This window comes from Anolis sagrei, chromosome 10, assembly GCF_037176765.1.
Source record: "Anolis sagrei isolate rAnoSag1 chromosome 10, rAnoSag1.mat, whole genome shotgun sequence".
NCBI lineage: Eukaryota > Metazoa > Chordata > Lepidosauria > Squamata > Dactyloidae > Anolis > Anolis sagrei.
Genome location: NC_090030.1, coordinates 15692595 through 15718559, shown reverse-complemented (window position 1 = coordinate 15718559; position 25965 = coordinate 15692595). Strand labels below are relative to the sequence as shown.

The 25965-nt window shown below is 42.3% G+C and overlaps 1 protein-coding gene across 10 annotated transcripts in view; it reads left to right on the top strand.

Moving 5' to 3' along the window:
- The window catches only part of TENM1 (teneurin transmembrane protein 1), a 453498-nt gene that overhangs the window by 280174 nt on the left and 147359 nt on the right, over positions 1 to 25965 (top strand). For all 10 annotated transcript variants that reach the window (XM_067471568.1, XM_067471566.1, XM_067471567.1 and 7 more), the window contains 5 exons: positions 2793 to 3003; positions 6246 to 6347; positions 7914 to 8108; positions 8274 to 8474; positions 24810 to 24995. In XM_067471568.1, the coding sequence (XP_067327669.1) occupies positions 2793 to 3003; positions 6246 to 6347; positions 7914 to 8108; positions 8274 to 8474; positions 24810 to 24995 (895 nt within the window). The remainder of the gene's footprint in view (positions 1 to 2792; positions 3004 to 6245; positions 6348 to 7913; positions 8109 to 8273; positions 8475 to 24809; positions 24996 to 25965) is intronic.

Genomic DNA, 25965 nt, shown 5'->3' with positions numbered 1-25965 from the left:
AGGTGTAGAACATTGATTAGGCTTTGTGTCCTGTTGACAAAACAGCAGAACCACTTATTCGGCAATTGCTCCTTTAGAAAATGCCTGCCTCTTACACAAACTCTCCAGTTGTCCATTAGCAGGTTACAAGAAATGGAAAAAAATGGAAACCAATGACTCTATTTGGTGAAAAAAATTGAAATGTATAAATTGAATTGTATGACCAGCAGGAAACTTGACATTGCATAGCAAAGCTGGGTAGACTTTAAGCATCCAATGTACGCTTTTGTTTGTGTGTTTGTGTGTCTGCTAGACATGTGCACAAAATTCATTTCTACTATTTCTTTCATGTCTTCCATTTATTTGAAATCACAAAATGGGAAGCCCCCTCCACACACAAAAATCTGCTCAATGCAAAAGCTTGTCTACAGCCTGCTTTCTAACTTTCCTCCTTGCCTTGGAAAGAGAGTGTGTGCATGGTGAGGCATATAGGCAGGCCTTGTCACACATGCACTCTTGGAAAGTATAGTGGGGTGTGTGGTGGGGTGGGCAAGCAGGCTTGGAGGATGCCAGGCTCGACTGCAGGCACTGGCAGGCGTGCACGTTTTCTGGGCCTGTCTGCACACCCCGCCACTCATGCATTCTCTTTCCATTATGGGGGGTGGCAGGCATGAAGCCGCCAAAGCCCCCCCCCCCCTGAAATTCTCATGGTGGTCCGCGAAAGGGCCTTACTGGTACATTATTTAAACTGTTATGTTTATTCATATCATGATCTGATCACCATGCTCAATATATCTCATATGCATGGGGGTATTGGGGTAACAATACAAAAGGGTAGGGTAGACCCTCTTTCACTCAGACTCAGCCCCCCCCCCCCCCCGAATCAAAATCCTGGCTACGGGCCTGGGGGGTGGGAAGCCCCACCCCCCATAATGGTCTGATTTTCACATCCTGGAACAAAAAACCTGAAAACAACCCTCCCAATTGCAAGACACCAAATAACAAGGTTTTCCCTGAATGCACATGCCTAGTGTGTGCACATTTGCATACAGTACATGTGTGTGTGTTCAAGTCATTCCTGGCTTGCAAGCTCCAGCATTCCATAAGAGAGAACAGTTGTAATTAAAAGTGGAATCATAGTTCTACAAGTGTGTAGCATTAAGGATTCCTGATGTTTAAGCCCAGGGATCCTACAGCACCTCTTCTGCTGAGAGCATAGATATTGCAATTATTTGCTTTGCAATATTTCTTTGTCTGGGAATATCTATCATCTATCTTTCTATCTATCTATCTATCTATCTATCTATATCATTTCTGGCATTGTCCAGCTGTAGGAGAGGCCACTGCTCTTGGCTTTCATATCTTCTGTCTCCTTCCTTCCTTATTTCCTTCCTTCCTTCTTTCTTCTCATACCTTTCTCCCTTTTCTTTCTCTTTCATCTTTCCTTTTTCTTTCTCTTCCCCTTACCTCCCTTTCTTCCATTCCCTTTCCTTTTCCCTTTCCGTCCTTCCACTATCTTTCTTCTTTCTCCACCACCGAGAGGGCCTGCCCCACAATGACTCTCTTTGTGTCTCTTCCCTTCCACCTTTCCTTCTCCTCACATCTGTGACCATCCTTTCCCAGTGGCATCACAGAGGGCCACTTCACCTAACAACAGCCTTTGCGGTACAAATAGACAAACAAATATGTATGCATAAATACTTTGACTTTTATATAGAGAGAAGATTTTTGTGCCTTATGCAAAATAAGGCTGCTGGGCTAGACCAATGGTCTACCTTGGCAGAAGCTCTCCCAGATCTCAGGTAGAAGTAATTTCTTGCTGGTTACTTCAGGGCTTCAGATCTGGAAATGCCAAAGATTGAGTTTCTTGCCTTCTGCATGGAGAGCCCATGCCCTGATGCTGAATAGTATGAGCCTTGCCCTTAAGATGCATCTGTCTTTGTTCCCTCATTGCTCCCATTGCATCTATCTGTGCTTAACAACCAACTAAGATGATTACCTTAAGGGGTATATTTTGTTGGCTGTGTAATTCCCTACATTTTAGCACCAACCTGATAGCCAATTAAAATACTTGTTCCAGTTGTTGTAATTATGTCTATACTTCAATCCCAGGCAGATCACTGGCACTGCGTTTACAGGGAAAATTGTTGTTATTCATTCGTTCAGTCGTTTCCAACTCTTCGTGACCTCATGGACCAGCCCACGCCAGAGCTCCCTGTTGGCCGTCACCACTCCCAGCTCCTTCAAGGTCAAGTCAGTCACTTCAAGGATGCCATCCATCCATCTTGCCCTTGGTCGGCCCCTCTTCCTTTTTCCTTCCATTTTCCCCAGCATAATTGTCTTCTCTAAGCTTTCCTGTCTTCTCATGATGTGGCCAAAGTACTTCATCTTGGCCTCTACTATCCTTCCCTCCAGTGAGCAGTCGGGCTTTATTTCCTGAAGTGTGGACTGGTTGGATCTTCTCGCTGTCCAAGGCACTCTCAGAACTTTCCTCCAACACCACAGTTCAAAAGCATCTATCTTCCTTTGCTCAGCCTTCCCTATGGTCCAGCTCTCACATCCATAGATGACTATTGGGAATTCCATTGCTTTAACTATGCGGATCTTCATTGCCAGTGTGATGTCTCTACTCTTCACAGGGAAAATTAGAATAGCATTTTTCTTGTTTAAATATGGAAATAAATGCTCTAGAAAAGAAGGGAAAAGTTCCTAAACTACTTTTTTTTAGAACTGACTTTGACAGCCTGCAATATACAGGCTACATGCAAAGAGGGGAAGCGGAACTCATCATAATATTACCATTGTTGTTTCAGTTTGATTTTGTAAAACTGATGGATGGGAAGCAATTAATCAAGCAGGAGCCAAGACATTCGGAGGAACCTCAGCATGCCCCCAGGAATCTGATCTTGATGTCCATGCAAGAAACTGGATTCATAGAATTTATGGATCAAGGGGCTTGGCACATGGCCTTTTACAATGATGGCAAGAAAATGGAGCAAGTCCTGATGTTGACAACAGCCATAGGTAAGATTAGATTGCCTATTATTTACTTCCCAACAGTGTAGATTATTGGATTTTATTTATTTATTCTGCAACAATCTTAAATTACTTTCAGTAGCTGTTGTAGTTCATCCTTCAAACTACATGATGCACACGATGAGGATGGGGATGAAGGGTTTTCTGGGCCTGGGACAGTTGGCAATGGGGATGAGGGTCGGTATGGGCCTGAGTTAAGCCCAGACAACAGGCCCGAGGTGTCTCATGAAGATTCACAAGGTCACATTCCTGGGAGAGGCCCTCAACAGTCTTTCTCTGAGAACCTGTCTTCTGAAGATGATTTGTCAGGTGCAGAATTTCATGAGAGTGAAGATAGAAAGCAAGTCTTTTCTAAACAGGGGCAAAGTTCTCAGGTGCAATGAAGGTAAATCCGTCTGCAGGAAAAGAGAGATAAGAAACCCTTATCTGGTTGTAAGGGCAAGAGAAATGCTTTCCTTTCACTTCTGGGGTCAGGAAAAACTTTATATGGATACAAGGAAAAAAGTTGCCTCGGTCTCGTCAACACTGGAATTTCATGACAGTCTTGTTTCCAAGTATTCCTAGTTTCATGTACCAAGTTTTGCCAAGCTGAGAATAGAGTAAACAATATACAATATAGTAAAAGTCATTCACAATCCCAGTGACAATAAGCAGCTATCCTCAGTGTTTGGGCCAGTTGACAGCTCTCCCCAAAAAAGGACCCCCCAGGCAACAACAGCCAAGCTTTTGTTGCTGCAAGGTGCAAGGTTTTTGAAGCTGCAAGGTTTTTCAGTGCTAATCAAGCTGGCCAATTGCAACATTCACACTTGCCTCCAACAGACAACAGTTCTTTCTCCGACCCCAGGCAATATTCCACAGATATATAAACACCACTGGCCAAATTTCCAACAGACCTCACATTCTCTGAGGATGCTGCCATAGATGTAGGTGGAACGTCAGGAGAGAATGCTTCTGGAACATGACCATGCATCCCGGAAAACTCACAGCAACTAATACTCATTTTCCTAATATTTTATTACTATAGTGCTAATTTACTAGAGAATGTCCTTAGTGGAATTCTGGATCATTCAGAAGAATAGTTTCTTTAAGAAGTTCTACCACCAATTCATTTGTGTGATTGCAACTCTAAAGAAAACTAAATGCACTGTACACAGTTCTTCTAAAATGTACCACCTTTAATCAGAGTAGGATATTTGATTTGGTAATTGTTTCTATGTGTGTTCCAGTTCCATCATTTATAGATAGTAATATGTGTTATTTTATATTAAAAGTCGGGTGCTTTTCCAAAATTAAGGAGTGATTTTAATGGTTGTGTGGAGAACCCTATTTTCAACCAATTCCAGAAATAGCACGCCGATGTTAATTGCCTTGACTGTTACCCAATAAACACTTCATTTTTAGAATTATTTCAGTAGTAGGGAATGTAATGTGACTGTGCTCAGTATAAACATTTCTCATTGTAGAATGAAATACTACTTCTTGTTGCAGGATGTCAGCTCTGAATCTAATTCAGATGGAACAGAAAGCTTGGCTTGCCAAACATACTGTGTCTCCGTGTATGTGATTTCCTCTGCCTCCCGCGGCTTCATAAGCAGCCAAACAAGCCAGAAGTGAATAATTTGCTTAACATGTTGCCTAAATCTGGTCTGCTGGCTTTTCACTCCCAAATATACCAGGATTCACAAGACAAGAGCATATTCTGGTTTATGATCCTGGCTTGTGGTCCTCCTTTATGATCCTGGCTTCTGATAAAATGGCAAACAAGCTGTTTGGTTTTGTTTACTTAATAGCTGACCCTTGAAAGATTATATAGATGTGCTGCATTCATGAAACAAAGCCCAACTATTTGGAGAAATATTTTATTTTTGTGCCTGCGAATTGCCCTATTGGGTTGTTGTAGGTTTTTTTCAGGCTATATGGCCATGTTCTAGAGACATTCTCTCCTGACTTTTGCCTGCATCTATGGCAAGCATCCTCAGAGGTAGAGAGGACTGTTGGAACTAGGAAAATGGGTTTATCTGTGGAATGACCAGGGTGGGACAAAGAATTCTTGTCTGTTGGAGCTAGGTGTGAATGTTTCAACTGACCACCTTGATTAGCATTTGATGGCCTGGCAGTGCCTGGTGCAATCTTTTGTTGAGAGGTGATTAGATGTCCCTGATTGTTTCCTCTCTGTTGTTTTGCTGTTGTAATTTTAGAGTTTTTTAATACTGGTAGCCAGATTCTGTTCATTTTCATGGTTTCCTCCTTTCTGTTGAAATTGTCCACATGCTTGTGGATTTCAATGGCTTCTCTGTGTAGTCTGACATGGTCGTTGTTAGAGTGGTCCAGCATTTTTGTGTTCTCAAATCATATGCTGTGTCCAGGTTGGTTCATCAGGTGCTCTGCTATGGCTGATTTCTCTGGTTGAAGTAGTCTGCAGTGCCTTTCATGTTCCTTGATTCGTATTTGGGCAATGCTGCATTTGGTGGTCCCTATGTAGACTTGTCCACAGTTGCATGGTATACGATAGACTCTTGCAGAGGTGAGAGAATCCCTCTTGTCCTTTGCTGAACGTAGCATTTGTTGGATTTTCTTGGTGGGTCTATAGTTTGTATGTTGTGTTTCCTCATCAGCTTCCCTATGCGGTCAGTGGTTCCCTTGATGTCTGGCAAGAACACTTTTCCTCTGGCTGGATCTTGGTCTTGACTCTCGTGGCTTGTTCTCGGTCTTGCAGCTCTTCTGATGTCTGAGGTGGAGTCTCCATTGGCCTCTAGAGCCCGGTTTCGGTGGTTCAGTTCATCTTGGAGGAGGTGGGCTTCGCAGATTCTTTTTGCAGAGTCTGCCAAGGCTTTAATTGTGCTTCTTTTTTTACGTGGGCGATGGTTGTTTTTATGTAGATAGCCATCTGTGTGTGTGGGTTTTCTGTAAACGGTGTGACCCTGGTCATTCCACAGATATATAAACCCACTTTCCTAGTTCCAACAGACCTCACTACCTCTGAGGATGCTTGTCATAGATGCAAGTGAAACATCAGGAGAAAATGCCTCTAGACCATGGCCATATAGCCCGAAAAAAACCTACAACAACCCAGTGATTCCAGCCATGAAAGCCTTCGACAATACATTAAGTTGCCCTATTGTTTGAGGAGTCCGCTGCAAACACATGGGTTGTATCTCATGTCAAAAGTTTTCTTTAGTTTTCTGGTACACTTTTCCACCTAAATTTTCACCTCTTCCTTTCCTGAACAGAAGTCATGGATGACTGTTCCACCAACTGCAACGGGAATGGAGAATGTATATCTGGCCATTGCCACTGTTTTCCAGGGTTCCTTGGTCCTGACTGTGCACGAGGTAAGGATTTGTCATTGAAAACCACTACCACCACCACCATCATCATCACAGCTATTCACAGATTTTTAACAGACGGCCACTACACTATTTTGGAAAATCTTTTGGAAAGGCATGGCCTTGTTGGAAATTATAACCTTTTGAGTTATCATAGACTTTTGAAAAATGACACCATAACTTTTTGGAAAATGGCATTCACCTTAATTTTTTGGGAAATGGAATCTCCCTGAGAAAAGTTTAAAACTCATTTGAATCAACATTCTCCCTAACAATAATAATAATAATTATTATTATTATTATTATTATTTATTTATTTATTTATTTATTTATACCCTGCTCCATCTCCCCCAGGGGGACTTGGTGCGGCTTACATGAGGCCACACCCATCAGTACAGTACACATAATATAACACAAAAGCATAACAAAACCATAAAATAAAATACATAAATACACAAATTCAAAGATAAAATATTAAAACACTGGGAGGTAGGACAATGTAAATTATCGGGAAGGAGGATTCGGGGATGAGGAAGGATTTAATTGCACGAACCATAAATTAAAGTGCTTCTAATGGTAAATATCCTCTTGTATTCATACAAGGCAGTTAGGCCTCTTAGCTGTTAAACTGGTATCCTAAATATCTATTTGAACTGTTAGGGACAAAGATATACCAATACACAAAAAACATATATAGTAGAGTTTCAGAAGTGTTCTTTCAGTTGCCCAAAAACATCTACTCTCCTTTAAAACATCTTGGTTTAAGGGCCTTTCCACACAGCCCTATATCCCACAATATTTGCTTTGGATTGGGTTATCTGAGTCGACACTCAGATAATGTGGAATTTTCTGCCTTGATATTCTGAGATATAGGTCTGTATAAAACGGCCCTCAATTATGCTCTCAAGAGACCAAAAATAAATAGTTTTGGTTAAAATAACATAGTTTTTTTACTCACAAACTTTGTGTATTCGGCATACAGGTGCATTGCATATCAGTCCAGTTACATAGGTTTGAAGTAGTTTCTCTGTGACCATAACACAGATCATCTTTTTTTCTAATCTTAACAGTCCAAAAGCCAAAGCATCTCTCTGTTCTGAGATTCTAATAGAGTCTCTTCTCTAAAGTATTCTGTTTCTACTAACTTCTAAACTGTACTGTACTCCTAAAAATGGAGTCTGAGTCTAAACAAGTCCCAGATCTGGTCACATGGTCTGCAGCACCTCCCACAACATAGATTTCAGGAAAACAGCATACCAATACACGCATATACAATACAGTATATACAATATGCAATAACAAATAAATAGTGTAGGAGGCTTGAGAAGGTTGCTTTTTCCAACACACAAGGGATTGGCACTGATGACGATAATAGTCCTGATATTGTAGATTTTGTTGATAGACAGCAACACATTATCTTATTAAAGCCTATGTGAAACTAGATGGGGTTCAGATCTTCTGAAGCAAATCAGTGCGCTGATTTAATAACCAAACTAGGGCCCAAATGGAATCTTTTGGTTAATGCACTCCTCTGGTTGGGGTGAAAAATAATGTTTCCTTTGCCTTATGCAGATTCCTGCCCGGTGTTATGCAGTGGAAATGGGGAATATGAAAAGGGCCACTGCGTGTGCCGCAATGGATGGAAAGGGCCTGAATGCGATGTTCCAGAAGAGCAGTGCATTGACCCCACTTGCTTTGGCCATGGCACCTGCATCATGGGAATCTGCATTTGCGTCCCTGGTTATAAAGGCGAGATATGTGAAGAAGGTCTGTACATTTATTTCTCTTGTTCGTCTGTTCTAGATGTCATTGTTATTTTTATTGATGCAAATACAATGTGACTTGACTTCAGCATTATTTGCTTGCTTGCTTGCTTCACCACTTCTCTGCTATGGGTTCACAATGTCATTGTTTCCCTCTCTTGCTTTCCAGAGGACTGCTTAGATCCCATGTGTTCTGGCCATGGAGTCTGTGTTCAAGGGGAATGCCACTGTTCCATGGGATGGGGTGGTGTCAACTGTGAGACATCACTCCCCGTCTGCCAAGAACAGTGTTCAGGTCATGGCACCTTCCTTTTGGACTCTGGCGTGTGCAACTGCGACCCAAAGTGGACAGGTTCTGACTGCTCAACTGGTAGGTTTCCATTTTAGCCAATGCTTCATAAATAGACAAGATGAGAAATAGACAATATCTTATTCCATTTGGGGGGGGGGGGGCATGAGGAATCATCTTGTATTATAACTTTTATGTGATATTGTTTTTACTCATGTACCGTTTATGTTATATTGCACCTGAAGTGTTTCGTAAGCTGCCCTGAGTTCCTTTTGGGAGTTGTTGGTGGGATATAAATAAAATTATTATTTTACTGACACAAAACCACAGTATGTCACAGCAAACGAGATCTCTATGCTGGATTTCATATCACAAAATCACAAGTCGAACATTTCCAAGGCATCTGGGACTGTGTGATGTATTTTCGAATGATGTGTGCAGATCCAAGTAAGGTGGCCTTTTGCAGTTGACAGATCGTGATTTTGTCAATGTTCATGGTTTCCAAATGCCAGCTGAGATCTTTTGGCATGGCTCCCAGTGTGCCGATGACCACTGGGACCACCTGTACTGGGTTATTCCAGAGCCTTTGCCATTCGATTTTAAGGTCCTGATAACGACTGAGTTTTTCCTGTTGTTTTTCTTAAATGCTACTGTCACCCGGTGTGGCAACATCAATAATCCAAACTTTTTTCTTTTCCACAATCGTGATGTCTGGCGTATTGTGTTCCAAAACTTTGTCAGTTTGGGTTCGAAACTCCCACATTATTATTATTATTATTATTATTATTATTATTATTATTATTTTAATTACCTTGTCCTTTTGGAATAAGGACACGGCAGCCCACAGCAGCTGAGAGCCCTATGGAGCACTCTCAGCCACCGTTTATCTTTCCCTCCTCCCGGCATAAGGACGGTGCGAGCGGCCCCATCCTTATACTGGGAGAACAGCTCAAAAAAGGCATGTGGTGGCTGAGAGCCCTTTGGAGCACTCTCATCCACAGCCTGTCTCTCCTTCCTCCTGGCATAATGTCAAGAGAACAGCCTACGGGTCAGGTGAGGAGAATCGGGGCAGTCGCCGCATGTCCCTTTTCCTCCCGGCATAAGGACAGTGTGAGCGGACCCATTCTTATGCCAGGAAGACAGCTCAAGGAAGGCATGTGGTGGGTGAGAGCCCTCTGGAGCACTCTCATCCACTGCCTGTCTCTCCTTCTTCCTGGCATAATGTCAAGAGAACAATCTAAGGGTCAGGTGAGGAGAATCGGGGCAGTCGCCGCATGTCCCTTATGCCTCCCGGCATAAGGACAGTGTGAGCGGCCCCATCCTTATGCCGGGAAGACAGCTCAAGGAAGGCATGTGGTGGGTGAGAGCCCTCTGGAGCACTCTCATCCACTGCCTGTCTCTCCTTCCTCCTGGCATAATGTCAAGAGAACAGCCTAAGGGTCAGGTGACGAGAATCGGGACAGTTGCCGCATGTCCCGCTTTCCTCCTGGCATAAGAACAGTGTGAGTGGCCCCATCCTTATGCCGGGAAGACAGCTCAAGGAAGGCATGTGGTGGGTGAGAGCCCTCTGGAGCACTCTCATCCACTGCCTGTCTCTCCTTCTTCCTGGCATAATGTCAAGAGAACAATCTAAGGGTCAGGTGAGGAGAATCGGGGCAGTCGCCGCATGTCCCGCTTTCCTCCCGGCATAAGGACAGTGTGAGCGGCCCCATCCTTATGCCGGGAAGACAGCTCAAGGAAGGCATGTGGTGGGTGAGAGCCCTCTGGAGCACTCTCAGCTGCCGCCTGTCTCTCCTTCCTCCTGGCATAATGTCAAGAGAACAGCCTAAGGGTCAGGTGACGAGAATCGGGACAGTCGCCGCATGTCCCGCTTTCCTCCTGGCATAAGAACAGTGTGAGTGGCCCCATCCTTATGCCAGGAAGATAGTTCAAGGAAGGCATGTGGTGGCTGAGTGCCCTCTGGAGCACTCTTAGCTGCCGCCTGTCTCTCCTTCCTCCTGGCATAATGTCAAGAGAACAGCCTAAGGATCAGGTGAGGAGAATCGGGGCAGTCGCCGCATGTCCCACCTTCCTCCCAACATAAGGATGGGGCAAGCAGACCAATCCTAATGTTTTGAGAACAACCTGAGGATGACCTAGGTCTTGCCCTTCCCTATTCTGACCATACCCTTTCCCAGACCCTACCCCTTGCAGGGCCACCACACCCAGTGTGCAAACAGCACCACTTCCTCCCAGCCCGGCCACCCGGCTGGGCCAACAATGCAGCCCCAAGGCAAAAAAAGTTTGCCCATGCCAGATATGGTGGGTATTAATATGTGCATGCAACCATATTTTTCCTCCACAAATGGTATATGGAAAGAACACAACCTTATCTCTAATATGGACAAATATGAGAAACATTGAAGTAGTTCTCATATGATGCACACATTTTATCTTTGTGAAAAGCTCACGCCCCAAACTAGGGTTTTTTTTTGGGGGGGGGGGGTTTGACATCTTATTCAAACTGTATAAAAGGAAAAGGTTTGCAAATTTAAAAACCCACTTAGGGTAAGGTACACATGGGAACAAAGCATGAACATTCTTTAAAAGATGTTATTTCTGCCTCCTCCTCATCTGCAATCTTTTGAAAAATTTCCAACCTTTCTGACACAGAATAGAATTTAATGTCTCCTTCCCCTGTTGAGAGGGTTCTGTTAGTCATAATCACATTGCTTCTCCCTAAACATGTTTATTCACAGGTAATTCCCACACGGAGAAGATTAAAAATAAGCCTTGCACACAATCAGTGGATGTGTATCAAAGTCTCTTCCTCTGCATCTGACGAATTAAGAGGTGGGGTGATCCGGTATTACTTTGAGCAAATCTCCTTCACCTGCCAAATTTTGTAAAACGAACATTATTCTAATAGCCAGTATCTAATAGATGAATTGTGTAGCAATAATATCTGCAACACGAAATAAATCAAATAGAGCTTGTCTACAGTAGTAAAAAAAGTTCTTACTGTGAAATAAACACTAATAATAATAATAATAATAATAATAATAATAATACTTTATTTATACCCTGCCATTTTCTCCCCAAAGGGACTCAGGGCAGCTTACATGACACCAAGCCCAGCAATAAAACAATGCAAATATACAACATAAAAATACAACAATAAAATATAAGAAACAATATAAATAAACACATCATAACACTAGCACACTTCATGACATGCTGGAACATTAGGTTAGTATAAAGAGATCCCAACCCTTGACTTGATTTTGTTTGGCACTGAGAAAAGTTGGGATATAGAGTTGGAAGAGACCTCATGGGCCATCCAGTTCTACCCTTTGCCAAGAAGCATGAAAATCACATTCAAAGCATCCCCGACAGATGGCCACCCAGCCTCTGTTTAAAAGCCTCCAAAGAAAGAGCTTCCACCACACTCTGGGGCAAAGAGTTCCACTGATGAACAGCTCTCAGAGTTATGAAGTTCTTCCTAATGTTCATGTGGAATCTCCTTTCCTAGAGTTTGAAGCTATTGTTCCACGTCCTAGTCTCCAGGACAGCAGAAAACAAGCTTCCTCCCTCCTCCCTATGACTTCCCTTCACATATTAATACGTGGCTCTCATCATGTCTCCTCTCAGCCTTTTCTGAAGGCTCAACATGCTCCGCTTTTTAAGCCGCTCCTCATAGGGCTTGTTCTCCAGAACCTTGATCATTTTAGTTTCCCTCCTCTGGACACATTCCAGTTTGTCAACCTCTCTCTTCAGAATTGGACACAGTGTGATTCCAGGTGAGGTCAGACCAAGACAGAATAGAGGGGTAGCATGACTTCCCTGGATCTAGACACAACACTCCTTTTGCTGCAGGCCAAAATCCCACTGTTTTTTTTTTTTGCTGCCCCATGACATTGTTAACATTGTTGTTGTCCACGAGGACTCCAACACCTTTTTCACACATACTGCTGTCGAGTCCACCATTGTCCCCCCGTTCTGTATCTTTTTGCATTTCATTTTTTCTGCCTAAGTGGAGTATCCTGCATTTTTCCCTGTTGAACTTCATATAAATGGATTGTTGGCAGTCTGGATAGCTGGGTCAGGTCCATTGTGGTCCAATCCATTGTCAAAACATACCCCTGATCAAGGAATACTAATATTGTCATTGTCGTTCCTCAATAATAATAATAATAATAATAATAATAATAATAATAATAATAATAATCTTTATTTGTAACCTGCCACCATCTCCCCAAAGGGGACTCAGGGTGGCTAACATGAGGCCAAGCCCAAAAATAATACAACATAATTAGACACAAAACAGCAAAAAACACATCATAACAAAATATATGAAATAACAAATAAAATAAACTGTATAACATAACATAATATAATCAAACACAACGGGTAGTCCAGATGTATGAGATAAAATGCTAAAAGGTTAAAACTCTGGGTGTGATAGGAATACAAAGTGTATTTGTAAGAAAGGAGCCCAAGAAGGAGGAGCAGTGGGGTTTAACCTTTATAAAGGGGGAGCTGCTTTATCATGAGGGCAAATTGTAGGTGGGAACAAACAAATGGGTTGAATAGTCACTCTCCGAAGGGACATTGGAAGAGCCAAGTATTTAGCTCTTTCTTGAAGGCTGCTAGAGTAGGGGCTTGCCTGATCTCCCCAGGTAGTGAGTTCCAAAAGCATGGGGGGGGGGGGCTACAGCAGAAAAGGCCCTCTCCCTTATGCCCACAAGTCGAGCCTGTGATAGAGAAAGGCCTCTCCGGAAGATCGAAGAGATCATGCAGGTTTGTGGTAGGAGAGGCGATCACGAAGGTAGGAGCGTCCCAAACTGTTTAGGGCTTTATAGGTGATAACCTGCACCTTGAATTGGGACTGGAAGATGAACGGCAGCCAACGGAGCTCCTTAAACAGTTTCAGTCCAACTTACCTATCCAAACGTATCTCTTCTTACGAACCATCCAGAATGCTAAGATCTTCTGGGGAGGCCCTGCTCTCGCTCCCGCCTTCCTCACAGATGCGTTTGGCGGGGATGAGAGACAGGGCCTTCTCAGTGGTGGCCCCTCAACTGTGGAAGGCCCTGCCTAGAGTGATAAGATTGGCTCCCTCCCTCCTGTCCTTTCTAAGAAGGCTTTTCAAACAGGCCTTTCCAGATATGGCATAGATATATGATATTATGGACAACTGATGACGCAACCGGACAATGATTTGATATTTTTAAATGCTGTGTACAATTTTTATGTTTTATATTGCTGTTAGTATTTTAAAGTATTTATGATTGTTTTAATTTTTTAATTTTGCTGTAACTACACCGGCATCAAATTGTTGCCTATTGTTAACCGCTCCGAGTCGCCCTTGGGCTGAAAGGGGCAGTATATAAATGTAGTAAATAAATAAATAAACAGGGGGTTTACTGACACCCTGTAATTCACCCCAGTTAGGAGTCTGGCTGCCAAGCGTTGGACCAATTGTAGTTTCCGTGCCGTCTTCAAGGGAAGCCCCACGTAGAGTGCATTGCAATAGTCCAATCTAGAGGTAATAGCCTGTTATGGCACTGAGATCGGAATGGGGTGCCCGTGAAGATAATAGCAAGATGGGGTCAATGTACCTCTGCAAGCACATATATTCCATCGCCAAGTGTTCTATTACACTAAGGCACAAACATGTGTATGTTGTGGTCATCTGCTGGAGTGGTTTGCAGTCCTTGAAGCTGTGGGTCGTAATAAAGGTGTCAGTCTTCAAGGTGCCACAAGGCTCTTTGTTTTTGTTTAGAACAAAGGACAGCAATTGGCTCTCAGAGCAGAAGAGGCAGGCAGGGAGCAAAGGAAGATTGATTTTTCCTCCTGCATTATATATTGCCAGGGCAACCAGGCAAAGCTGGCTGTGTTACTCATTAACTTGTTAAGCGAGCCCTCGGGCAGTTCTTGTTGGGCCTTTGTTGGGGAGGAAGTGTGAATCGCACAGGAATTGAGCCAAAGAAATAAGGGTGGGGGTGCTCGATTCTGCTTGAATTAAAATCTGAATTCATAAAGCATTTCTGCTTGAATTGCAAAGTGTGTTTCGATAATTTTTGGTCAAATCGTTGTTTGGCATTGGTCATGCTTCATTCGAGGATCAGGCCATCTTTAGGCACCCTCGGTGGTGGGTTATATCGCTGAGCCACTGAACTTGCTGACCGAAAGGCCAACGGTTCGAATCCGGGGAGCGGTATGAGCTCCAGCTATTAGCCCCAGCTTCTGCCAAATTAGTAGTTCAAAAATGGAGCCCCCGGTGGTGCAGTGGGTTAAAGCCCTGTGCCGGCAGGACTGAAGACCAACAGGTCGCAGGTTCGAATCCGGGGAGAGGCGGATGAGCTCCCTCTATCAGCTCCAGCTCCTCATGCGGGGACGTGAGAGAAGCCTCCCACAAGGATGATAAAAACATCAAAATCATCCAGGCGTCCCCTGAGCAATGCCTTGCAGATGGCCAATTCTCTCACACCAGGAGTCACTCCTGACACAACAACAAAAAAAGTTCAAAAACATGCAAATGTGAGTAGAGCAATAGGTAGTGCTTCTGCGGGAAGGTAACAGCGCTCCATGCAGTCATAATGGCCACATGATCTTGGAGGCATCTACGGACAATGCTGGCTCTTCAGCTTAGAAATGGAGATGAGCACCAACCCCGTCGGACACAACTAGACTTAACATCAGGGGAAACTTTTACCTCACCTATAGCAGACATGGGCAAACTTTGGCCTTCCAGGTGTTTTGGACTTCAACTCCCAAAATTCCTAACAGCCTACCATCCAAAACAAGTGGAGGGTCGAAGTTTCCCCATGCCTGCTCTATAGGAATGACTGTAATATTTAGTAACAGAGAAAGCCAAGATATATATTTAATCTATATAAATAAAAATGTAATGTTCATTTGTGGGATTAACATAACTCAAAAGACCTGGACGAATTGACATGAAATTTGGACACAATACACCTATCAGGCCAACAAGTGACCATCACTCATAAAAACACCGAAAAACACAGCAGAAGGGACTTAAAAAGCCAAAAAAAGCAAAAAGATTCTACAGCGCATGCACAAAATTACTCCCCCTGGCAAACAAAACACACAATAGCATATCCGCACTCTCTTTCAGACTACAGCTCCCAGCATCCTCTAGACAGGCCCTTTGGGAGAGGAGGATGATCCCAATGCTCTGCTTCCAAGCTGCAAGCTTTCTTCTTCTTGGGTTTCTTTGAGAGCATCCCAACCCCTGCATATTTCCAATTTCCTATTCCTGGACTGTAACTCCCAGCAATCCTCCAGATAGATAAGATATATAGATTAGATAGAGATAGGTAGGTAGGTAGATAGGTGGGTAGATAGATAGATAGACTTATCAGGAGGACTGCTGGGAGTTGCAGTCCAAGTATATGTAGAGAAGGAAAGGGGGGGAGAAAGGAGAAGGGAAAGAAAAGGGGAAAAGAAAGGGAGGAGGAAGAGAAGGAAGGAAGGAAGGAAGGAAGGAAGGAAGGAAGGAAGGAAAAAAGGGAAGGAAGGAGAGAAAGAAAGGAGGAGAGAAAGAGGGAGGGAAGGTTGGGCAGAGCAACGTGTGGCGGGCACAGCTAGTGAACTAATAATTGTTTGCATGTCATGCTGTACACACTGCTATATTAAGAAGCCAAAAGGCTCACAGGATCCTTCCTCTTGACATGTCCACAAAAAAATAGGTAACCCCAAGATTGGTTGTATTTTATCATTGTGCTAAAGAATGGCTCAGTAGGACGTCCAAACTCCAGCCAAGAAAGGTCCATGTTGCACAGTATGCCCCGTAACTCAAATGATAAATCATTGCCTTTCATTAGTAAAGAACTCTTCCCCATTGTTGTAAATTTTGTCAAAAGGAGAGGAAGGTGGTGGCCTTGGAGCTTGTTCGCTTGCTGATTTGAGTGGCATTTTCCTTCGTCCCTGATCAATTTGTCTACATGTTTTGTTGATTTATATAGTGTTGGGAGAAGGAGTGAGGAGAACGTTATAACCCTGAGATGACTGGCTTATACTCCACTCCACTTTTTCCCCAGAATTGGAGATGGAAGTTTTGAGAGCTACTCCACCAAAGGCAACATTAAGCAAACTGTTCAATAGGAGCACACTAAAACCAAGAAAGGCCATTTCTAAGTTTGCATCTTAGCTGTCACTTGAAAAAAAGTTGTATTGCTGAAGCATACCTGTGAAAACCATAGGCTTGGAGCTATTCTTCTTATAACTTTACAAAAATCCATTGAAAAATCAAGGAAACAATCCTTTCCTTTTTCCTTGATGCAGTTGGATAGATAGAGACATAGACAGCTGGGCAGATAGATAGGATTTATTTATGTATCGTGTCAGAAGTTATAATGTATAGAAAAACCACAAAAAGTTAAAAACTTGGCACTGTATTAAATTTCCTTTGACCGGAAGCTAGCCATGCCAAGAGCCACTGGTGTTGCTATGAGAAGGTTCTCCATTGTTCATGGGAGAGGACTCCAACTGTAGTAAGTGGTCTGTGGTTTGCTCTTCTCCACACTTGCATGTCATTGACTCCACTTTGTAGCCCCATTTCTGAAGGTTAGCTCTGCATCTCGTGGAGCCTTCCAAGTCACCCAGCCTTCTGTGTGCCCAGGGGGGAGTTTCTCATTTAGTATCAGCCACTGATTGAGGTTCTGGGTTTTAACCTGCCACATTTGGACTCTTGCTTGCTGAGGTGCTCCTTCGAGTATCTCTGTAGATCTTAGGAAGCTATTTCTTGATTTAAGGTGTTGGCTTGCTAGCTGATATCCAAATAGAGGATGGGCCGGAGATGTCAATGCCTTGGTTCTTTCATTACAAATGGCTACCTCCCAATGGGTGTCAGGTGGTACAATAGCGGCTAAATAGTATAATTTAGCCAGTGGTGATGGGCATAGACATCATGGGATAATGCAGCATGTTTTGGACTGCAACAGCCATATTGACTGTTTTAATGTGGTGATATGTATTCCATACTCAGCAGCAGAGGAGCAAAGTGCAAAGGCAGGTGTCTTCATTGTGCCTGGTTGTGATCCCTAGGTTGTGCAGGTTAGCTTTCATAGGATATTACTTCTAGCACTCACTTTTTGCTTGATATTCAAGCAGCGCTTCTTTTAAGCCAGAGCACGGTCCAGAGTAACTCCCAGGTATTTGGGTGTGCTACTGTGTTCCAGTGGGATTTCTTCCCAAGTCATCCTCAGAGCTCGAGATATTTTTCTGTTCTAAAGGTGAAAAGGACATGTCTGTGTTTTAGATGGATTAGGAACCAGCTGGTTTTCCCTGTAATAGGTAGTAAGACCACCTAAAGCTTCGGAGAGCTTGTGTTCAACCATTTCAAAGATCCCTACTTGAGCGGTGATGGCACAATCATCAGCATAGATTGGATAAGGGGATGGGATTCTTGAAACATATCTGAATTAGCATGAAATGATCCAGAATATATTCTCATCAAATAAATCAGGGATATAGTTAGAGTTCTTAATCTTCCTTAAAATGACAAGTTTTACATCCCACCTCGAAGTTTAAGATCTTCTGGGGAGGCCCTGCTCTCGACCCCGCCAGTCTCACAAGTGAGGCTGGCGGGGAAGAGGAGCAGGGCCTTCTCAGTGGCGGCCCCCCGCCTGTGGAACTCACTCCCCGGGGAGATTAGATCGACCACTTCCCTCCTAGCATTTAGGAAAAAACTAAAGACCTGGATGTGGGACCAAGCCTTTGGTCACTCTGACAACTAACTCAAGGACCTGGTGACAGACAAGGACAATTGGAGTAGAACGGATGTATGGACTCTGATATATGGACTCTGACATGAGATGGTTTTAGGTATTATGTTTTTATGATGTATCAATGTTTTTAATCTAACTGCTGAATTGTTATATTTTTTGGATTACTTGTTGTGTTTTGGGCATCTAATTGTGCCCTCCCTGTAAGCCGCCCTGAGTCCCCCTCGGGGTGAGAAGGGCGGGGTATAAGTGAACGAAATAAATAAAATGCACAGAAAACTTATAAATATCCAATTAAAATTTTTAAAAAGTTACTTGCATTCAAGTTTTTCTCTTCCAGTGCTACAAGATGTAGATTGATTGCTTTCAAAGATAATTTTTATTCCTATATAAATTGAGGTGCATTTTTTTGTTCTGCTTCAAATGGGCTCTTCTTTCTGTGCGGAAGGATGAAATATTTAGCTTTCATTTTACTTTCATATTTTGCACAAGGAGAATCCTATTAATGGGAAACATACCTAAGAGGTCTCAGTGTTGACTTAGGTAATTAAAATAAGGAATCCAAACTGAATTTTTAATGCTCCTTAAATTAGTCGAGGAAGAAATTCATTGAGTTCCTTTGCTTCTGCTGATAAAAATGAAAGAAACATAACCAGGAAAACTTCAGAATCCATATTTGTCTTACTGATATAAAATTAATCAGATTCTGGGACTGAGAAGGCTTGCGAAATAATGGCCGAACAGCACTAGTTACACATATAATCCATGTTTGAACTTAAATTAACACTACAAAGCATCTTTTCCACTTTTTTTTCTTTGAAATGTGTATTTATTATGAATTTATTATGAATTCCATAACCGCAGAGCCCATGTCTGTGGTTTCACTTAACTGGTCTTATGAATTTGCTAGGTTCTCTAGGCGATTCTATGGCACACATCACCCAAAAGTCCTCATAAAGCTGTGTTAGAAGACATAGCAAATTCCTTCTCTTGAAAACCCTAAGTTTTTGGTCATCCATATTTTAATGTATCCGCATCCCATTTGGAAATGTATCCTGCACAGATATAGGGGTCTCACAGTAAGGGATCACGGGTTTAGGGTGCGGGGTCCCTTTTCGAAGAAATCCACAGAGTCCAATTGGTTCATGTAAGACACCATTTAATCAAGCTGATCAATATGAGATGGACAGAAACACTTCTGTTTGTGCTTTCAAAGACTGCCGCCCCTCCTCTGTTTTTCTTACTTTTATACTCAAGTAATAGGTCATGGAAAGTACTCTCTTTCCAGCCCCTCTCCCTTGACCTTTTGATGGAAAGTACCTTTTTGTACCTGCAGACTCTGTGCTTAACCACAACCTTTGAACTTAACCACAACACAACTACTTCCTGTGTAGGCTTGAACTTTGTATGACCTCTACATGTCACATCTTGTTTCTTAAAACCATTTTCTTCTGTGTTGCTCCTTTTATACAGAGAAAGGGAATATTTCTCTTTTGCTGTTGATTTCATTCAAAGCACCTTGCTTAGCATTTGCAAATTTTACTCAAAGACCCTTTCATCATTGTATTTAAATAGAGGAAGATCACTGTTTACTACCAAGAACAACTGCTATCATATACACATTCATTACTGATTCTGTTTCAGCCAAGCAGTAGGAGGAATCTGCTTGACTGAATCTTCATTCCTAAGAGTGCTTTAGTCCCCCTGACATTAAGACTAGTTGTTTCCGACTCTAGGAGGTGATGCCCATCTCCATTTCTAAGCCAAAGAGTTAGCATTGTCCATAGACACCTCTAAGGTCATGTGGCCAGCATGACTGCATGGAGTGCTATTACCTTCCCGCAGAAGCAGTACTCACATTTACATGTTTTTGAACTGTTAGGTAGACAGAAGCTGGGCCTAACAACAGGAGCTCACCCCACTCCCTGGATTCGAACCACCAACCTTTTGATCAACAAGTTTCTGCAACTCAGTATAACCCACTATGCTACCAGGGGGCCCATAACACATAATAACACCAATAAACAAGAATATACACTGGTTCTTTTGAAGCTCAAAGAAGGGAAATACCTGAATCCCCACACAGCAGAAAAAGCAAATGAAGCATTGAACATTCAGCAACTTAAACATTGTATTACATCAACAAAGCAGAGAAGAGGGAGGAATATAAGAGGTGAGCATCATTTCTGGGCGATAACATCAAAGCCATTGTGTTGTAGTGGTCGAGTATTTTATTATGACTCTGGAGAAATGGCTTCAAATCTCTGCTCAGTCATGAAGAACTAGTGAGTGAACTTGGACAAGTCGCACTCTCTCAGCCTCAGAGGAAAGCAAAGGCAAGCTCCCTCTGAACAAATCTTACCAAAAAACAAACCTTCATGATAGGTTCACTTTCGAGTTCCTATAACTCAGAAATGACTTGAAGCTATACAGCAGCAGTAACAACAACAACCAGCAAAAAAACTTAGAAGTGCCATGTCTTCTTAAAGTTCAGTTACAACAGCAATGTATTATGTTGACATAGTCCCACTTTATATAAAATGCATGTTATTTCAATAAAATGTCAAAACCTGTCTATACATTTCATGTTTCTTCGTATCAAGATACCTAAGCTGAAGGATGGGACAGTTTCTCATATTGAAACACATTTCCATCATTTAATTATAGCCTGTTACATTGATATATTTTCTATGTAAATAAATAGAGAGCGCAGTGAAGGAAATATTACTATTTATGATTCCTAAAAAAATGATGCATGGCATGAAATTACATAGCTGTCAGCACCTTTAATATTGTTTTCCCATTTTATTTTCATTGTACCAGTGCCGTCTGTGCAAAAGAAAAAAAATCAACAAAGGAAAAACACTTTGATAACAGGTTTTTGTTTCAACCATTTTAAATAATGTAACATGTATATGAAATAGCTATTTGCCCGTGCAGGTGTTAGAATATGATTGCTTCATGTTTGTTGCTGACAAAGATTGAGAGAAAGAAAGAAAATAAGTATGGCAAGGTTTTTAGCCTGCTCTTCCAAAGAATGCTGGTGCTTTATATAATGACCAGGCACCACCTAAAAATATGAACATACTCACCAAAAATATAAAGCCGTCAAAAGGGAGTGGGAGTATGGTTGGAAAACAGTTGTATAGATTTGAATTTCTCTTTAAATTAGTTGTTGAAATATATCCCACTGGAATATACCAATATCAGGGGAGTTTAGATCAAAGAAGGGGTGAGACACTTAGTATTTTAAAAGGTAAGAACTGGGATACTCTAAAACTTGAGAGATTTAAAATGATTCTTCAAATGAATTCCGCTGCCACCATTCCAATATTAATCATGCTGAGGTAATATTATGAGTTTGTTCTGTAACACACACTGGGCCACTATAGTTTCTTAGTGGTTGCTGTGAAACTGACTTTAAGAATACTTTGACCACGAAGGTACACACACTGAGGCTGGTATAAGTTAATAAAAGAACAAGAATGTTTATTGAACAAGCTTGAAGTAATTCAGGTACAAATGCTTAATGGTTTCAGAAAGTTTCTGCCGGAGGGAGGCAACCACTAGAAGGAAAAAGAAGGGCTTTTTAAAGTGAAGCACAGGGTAGGATAACTCCAGGTCATCGCTCTTCCTTACCTGAAAATGGGCAGCCTCCTTAAAATGCCTTGGAAACAGTGTGTGGTGTGGTGCAGGCCCAGGAGAGAAGGCCTGCCTGAAACACCTCTCCTCTGGAGTATAAACAGCTTTAAGAAGCCTCCTTAAAATGCCTTGGAAAGAGTACATGGTGTGTTTTGTATGTGTGTGTGTGTGGCAGGAACAACTTGAGAAACTGCAAGTTGCTTCTGGTGTGAGAGAATTGGCCGTCTACAAGGACGTTGCCCAGGGGATGCCCAGATGCTTTGATGTTTTTTACCATCCTTGTGTGAGGCTTCTCTCATATCCCCGCATGGGGAGCTGGAGCTGACAGCTCTCCCTGGATTCCAACTCCTGACCTGTAGGTCAGCAGTCCTGCTGGCACCACCGGGGGTTCCTATGTGGTGTGGTGCGAGCCCAGGAGAGAAATGCTTTTAATTGAGGTCTTAATGAAGGATATAGGGACAAACAATTCCTAAAATGATGGGAAAGGGACCCTGGGAAGTCCCCCTCTCCCAATAATAGGATGGATAGAAAACAAATCTTTTGGCTTCCCAGATTGAAAACAGATTTCTGTCCTCCCGAATTCAGGGGGCTCCCAAAAATGGATCAGGACCCCCATTGAAATCTGGGACACCAAAATGGATCGCAGTTTACCTAGATTACAGAAGCCTACTGTTTATTCTCCTTTTTCTATAGAAAAATCTCCATCAAGAACGGATAAAACTCTAAAGAGAAAGGACAAAATAGCCACTGGTTTTCATCCAGGAGGAATGCTCCTGAGCAAGAATTTCCAAATGGGGTCTTATTTGTGTTTAATGTAGCCTGTTTCCCTCTTTGATTCTAATTGGAATCTGAGCACACCTACTTTGCCGATCAGACTTCTGGCTCTTAAGATAGGAAGACAGGGGACATTACTTAGTTACGCATATGTAACTGATGTGGAATATTGACAATAGTCGCTAAGCTCTATGCTACATATTGATTGCATTCGTGGCAGGACTGAATTTATCCGGAAAAACCAAGCAGGGTTCAGGGCAGGCCGTTTAACTCCAAATAATAGGTTTTTTATTCCACCTAATTCCTAAGCATGTTATTATGAAAAGGAACCATTCATTTGGTGATTTTGTTGGCTTGTCTTCCACCTTTGAATCAATGAGCCAAGAAAAGCTGCGACTGAGATTGGCATGAATCAATACAGGCCTAAGATTTTCTCCAGCCAAAGAAGTCCCGGGTCTTTATTGGTTCCTGCGAGCTTCAACCACATCTGCTCTTGGTTCGTTTATTGAAAAGTTCCTGACATCTTCTTGGGATTTAGCTTGCTCTCAAGGGAGGGGGGAATGGGGTGGATATTGTCATCTTTCCTGTTCATTTTCTCCATCAGCATTGCCACATTTCGAAAAGTGTGCAATTTCCCCCCGTCAACCATCGTAAGTCACAAAGTATCTTGTTACTATATTCAGGCGACAACATCTCATTATCACATGATAATTATAGGACCTAGGAGAGGACTGGAAACCTGAATGTTTGTTAACAAGCCAATTAAAAAATAAAATTACTGTCTGTGGAAAGCGTAGCCCTAATGTTACATTGACAAACATATGGCTGACCTGGTTAAGTCACACAAGTATTTTGTTATCCGCTAATAATTCGGCTTTCCCTTGCAATCTGAAGTTTTGAGAGGTTAATGTGAAAAATAGTTTTGTTGTCCAGATGATTTTCAACTTCATCTCTGGAGGAATTGTTGGTAGCATTTCTAAAAATCTTAGAAATTAAAACAGTTGAGCATTCGTCAAAATATGCAGTTGTAATATAGCATCTCCCATCAGCAAATGACCTTCTTTGAGTGTTCTGTGGCAGACTGTGGTGGACCAAATAAGGAACTTCACCGTAATGAGAGCTCTGACTATTTATTCAGGTATTCCAATACCCCCTGCTATGTTTAGCAGTATCCTTCAAGGCACTCAACCAGAGATTCATCTTTCCCATCACTTGCTTACCGAACCCTTTCAATTGCAGATACCAGAAATTGTAGGTGTCAGAAACCAAAACCTGGACTTTCTTCATGCAAAGCATGTGGTTTCTTCTTGAACCCTTCTGTTCCATTTTCCTGTTCTCCATCTACATCTATCCCGAACAAAGTGGGTTCACTTTCAAAAGAACTGAACCACCAGATGTTGTGGCTCAGGCAAAAGAAGGGGATTGGGGTTTCAGAGCCTGGAAGAGTGGTGGATGTTTCTTTCAGTGAGGGAAATGAGGGGATTTCACAGCAGGATTCTGTCTGTGAGACGGAGCTTGAAAGTGGAACTGTTTTGGAGTCCAGCAGATAGGGAGATGACCTTTTGCCCACAAGGAGTTTAACAACCCCTGATAAAGATCTGCCAGACCAAGATAGCTCATCTGAGGGAACAGCCGGGCTAGACAGGGATAGCAGGCTTGATCTTAGGGCGAAAACCATGAAACTCAGGAAATCCAAAAGACTCGGTGAGAAAGAAGTTCAGAGAAAGTTTCACAAGCCAGAAAGTCAAGGTAAAAGAAATGCCTTCATGTTTTGTGGCCCTTAAATTAGAGAGCGTCTCTGAGAATTCAGATCAGGCAACACTGTGTAATAGTAAGGATATCAAGTCCTGTTTCCAGTTCGTGTTTTTAGTCTAAGTTTCTGGGAGTATTTATTCATGTTTTAAGAAGTTATTATAGTCTTGGTTTTTTTGGATTCATGTTCATTTTTTGATGTTTGTTTTCTAGGATTATGCTCATGTTATGATTATTGTTTCCCTGTACCATTTGGATTATTTGGATTATTACCTTTGAAGTGTTTTACTCCTCACCAGCTTGGTTGGGTTTTTACTTACTGATTATCTTTTCTGATTACCTGCTGGATTTTGCCATTCTTATTCCTTTTGGTGATTTTTCCCTACTGCTTTTGGATTCTTGGTTGGTGCTAAGGGCAAGGTGAACTCTGGCTGGGGTGCAACACCAGGAACATTCATAGCTGATATGTATGTGTACTAAGATTGCCTGACATATTTTTTTTCTTTTATTATAGAGCTCTGCACCCTGGACTGTGGCAGCCATGGCGTCTGTGCCAGAGGAATGTGTCAATGTGAAGAAGGATGGATAGGCCCCACTTGTGAGGAGCGGACATGTAATTCCCACTGCACCGAACACGGACAGTGCAAAGACGGCAAATGTGAATGCAGCCCTGGATGGGAAGGCGATCACTGCACCATTGGTGAGTTTTGAGTGTTCCTAAATCAAATCAGTTTCTTTTGGTAGAAGGAAGGTCTCTAGACAGAGAAAATGCTAAAAGTTTTCAACCAAACGTATGTGTCTGATGGAGTGACACCTCAGAGAAGTAGGCTGATGTTGTTCCTTTTGTGTGTCATCATTTGAGACATGTAAAGAGTGCCGTAATGTCTGTCAGGGCTAGCAGAAGTATCATGGAAGCACTGAATAATGGACTCTGAAGTCACCGGTAAAAAGCAGGTTTGAGCTTTACTTGAGCAGTTCCAAAAACACACCATACATCAAGAACAGACAGACGTGAAGTACACAGAACTAAAGAGATAGGCATGAAAGCAAAACTACAGCCGGCAAGGAGTTATCTCTCTGACACTCCCTAATGTTTCACACACCAAGAATTCAGGGTAACAGGGTCACATTCTCACAGCTAGTTACTTTGCTGTTTTTTAACCCTTCTGTGCAAACATACATCCTGGCAATACAATTCTATTACAATCACTATTCTTCTACATAAAATTACATTGAAACATACATCATACATCATACATGAAATACACACTGACAATGTCAACCCTCCATTCTTTTTTCCCCCAAGCTACACGTGCCCATCTCCTTCAACCTTTCCTTGTATGTGTTGAGTCTTGTAGGGAAGACAAAGGCCAGTCTCTTAAATAAATCTTGTCAAGGCACCATTAGTTGACTTGAAGGCTCATGACAAAGCAACTATATATCTTACAAGCTTACCTAAGATTAGTAGCTTAGTTAGTAGTTAACTAAACCTATCAACAAATCCTAGCATTAGCTGTCAAAGGATGGGAAAGGTCATTCCCGCTGTTGGAAAATAATGTCTATTTCCCGTTGCCTGGCATAGCTCCTTTACTTGGAGCAAGCCCCATTTAAGACAATGGCATCTCCTACTGAGTTAATGCCCTTAATTACACTGTGTGATACGCAAATCA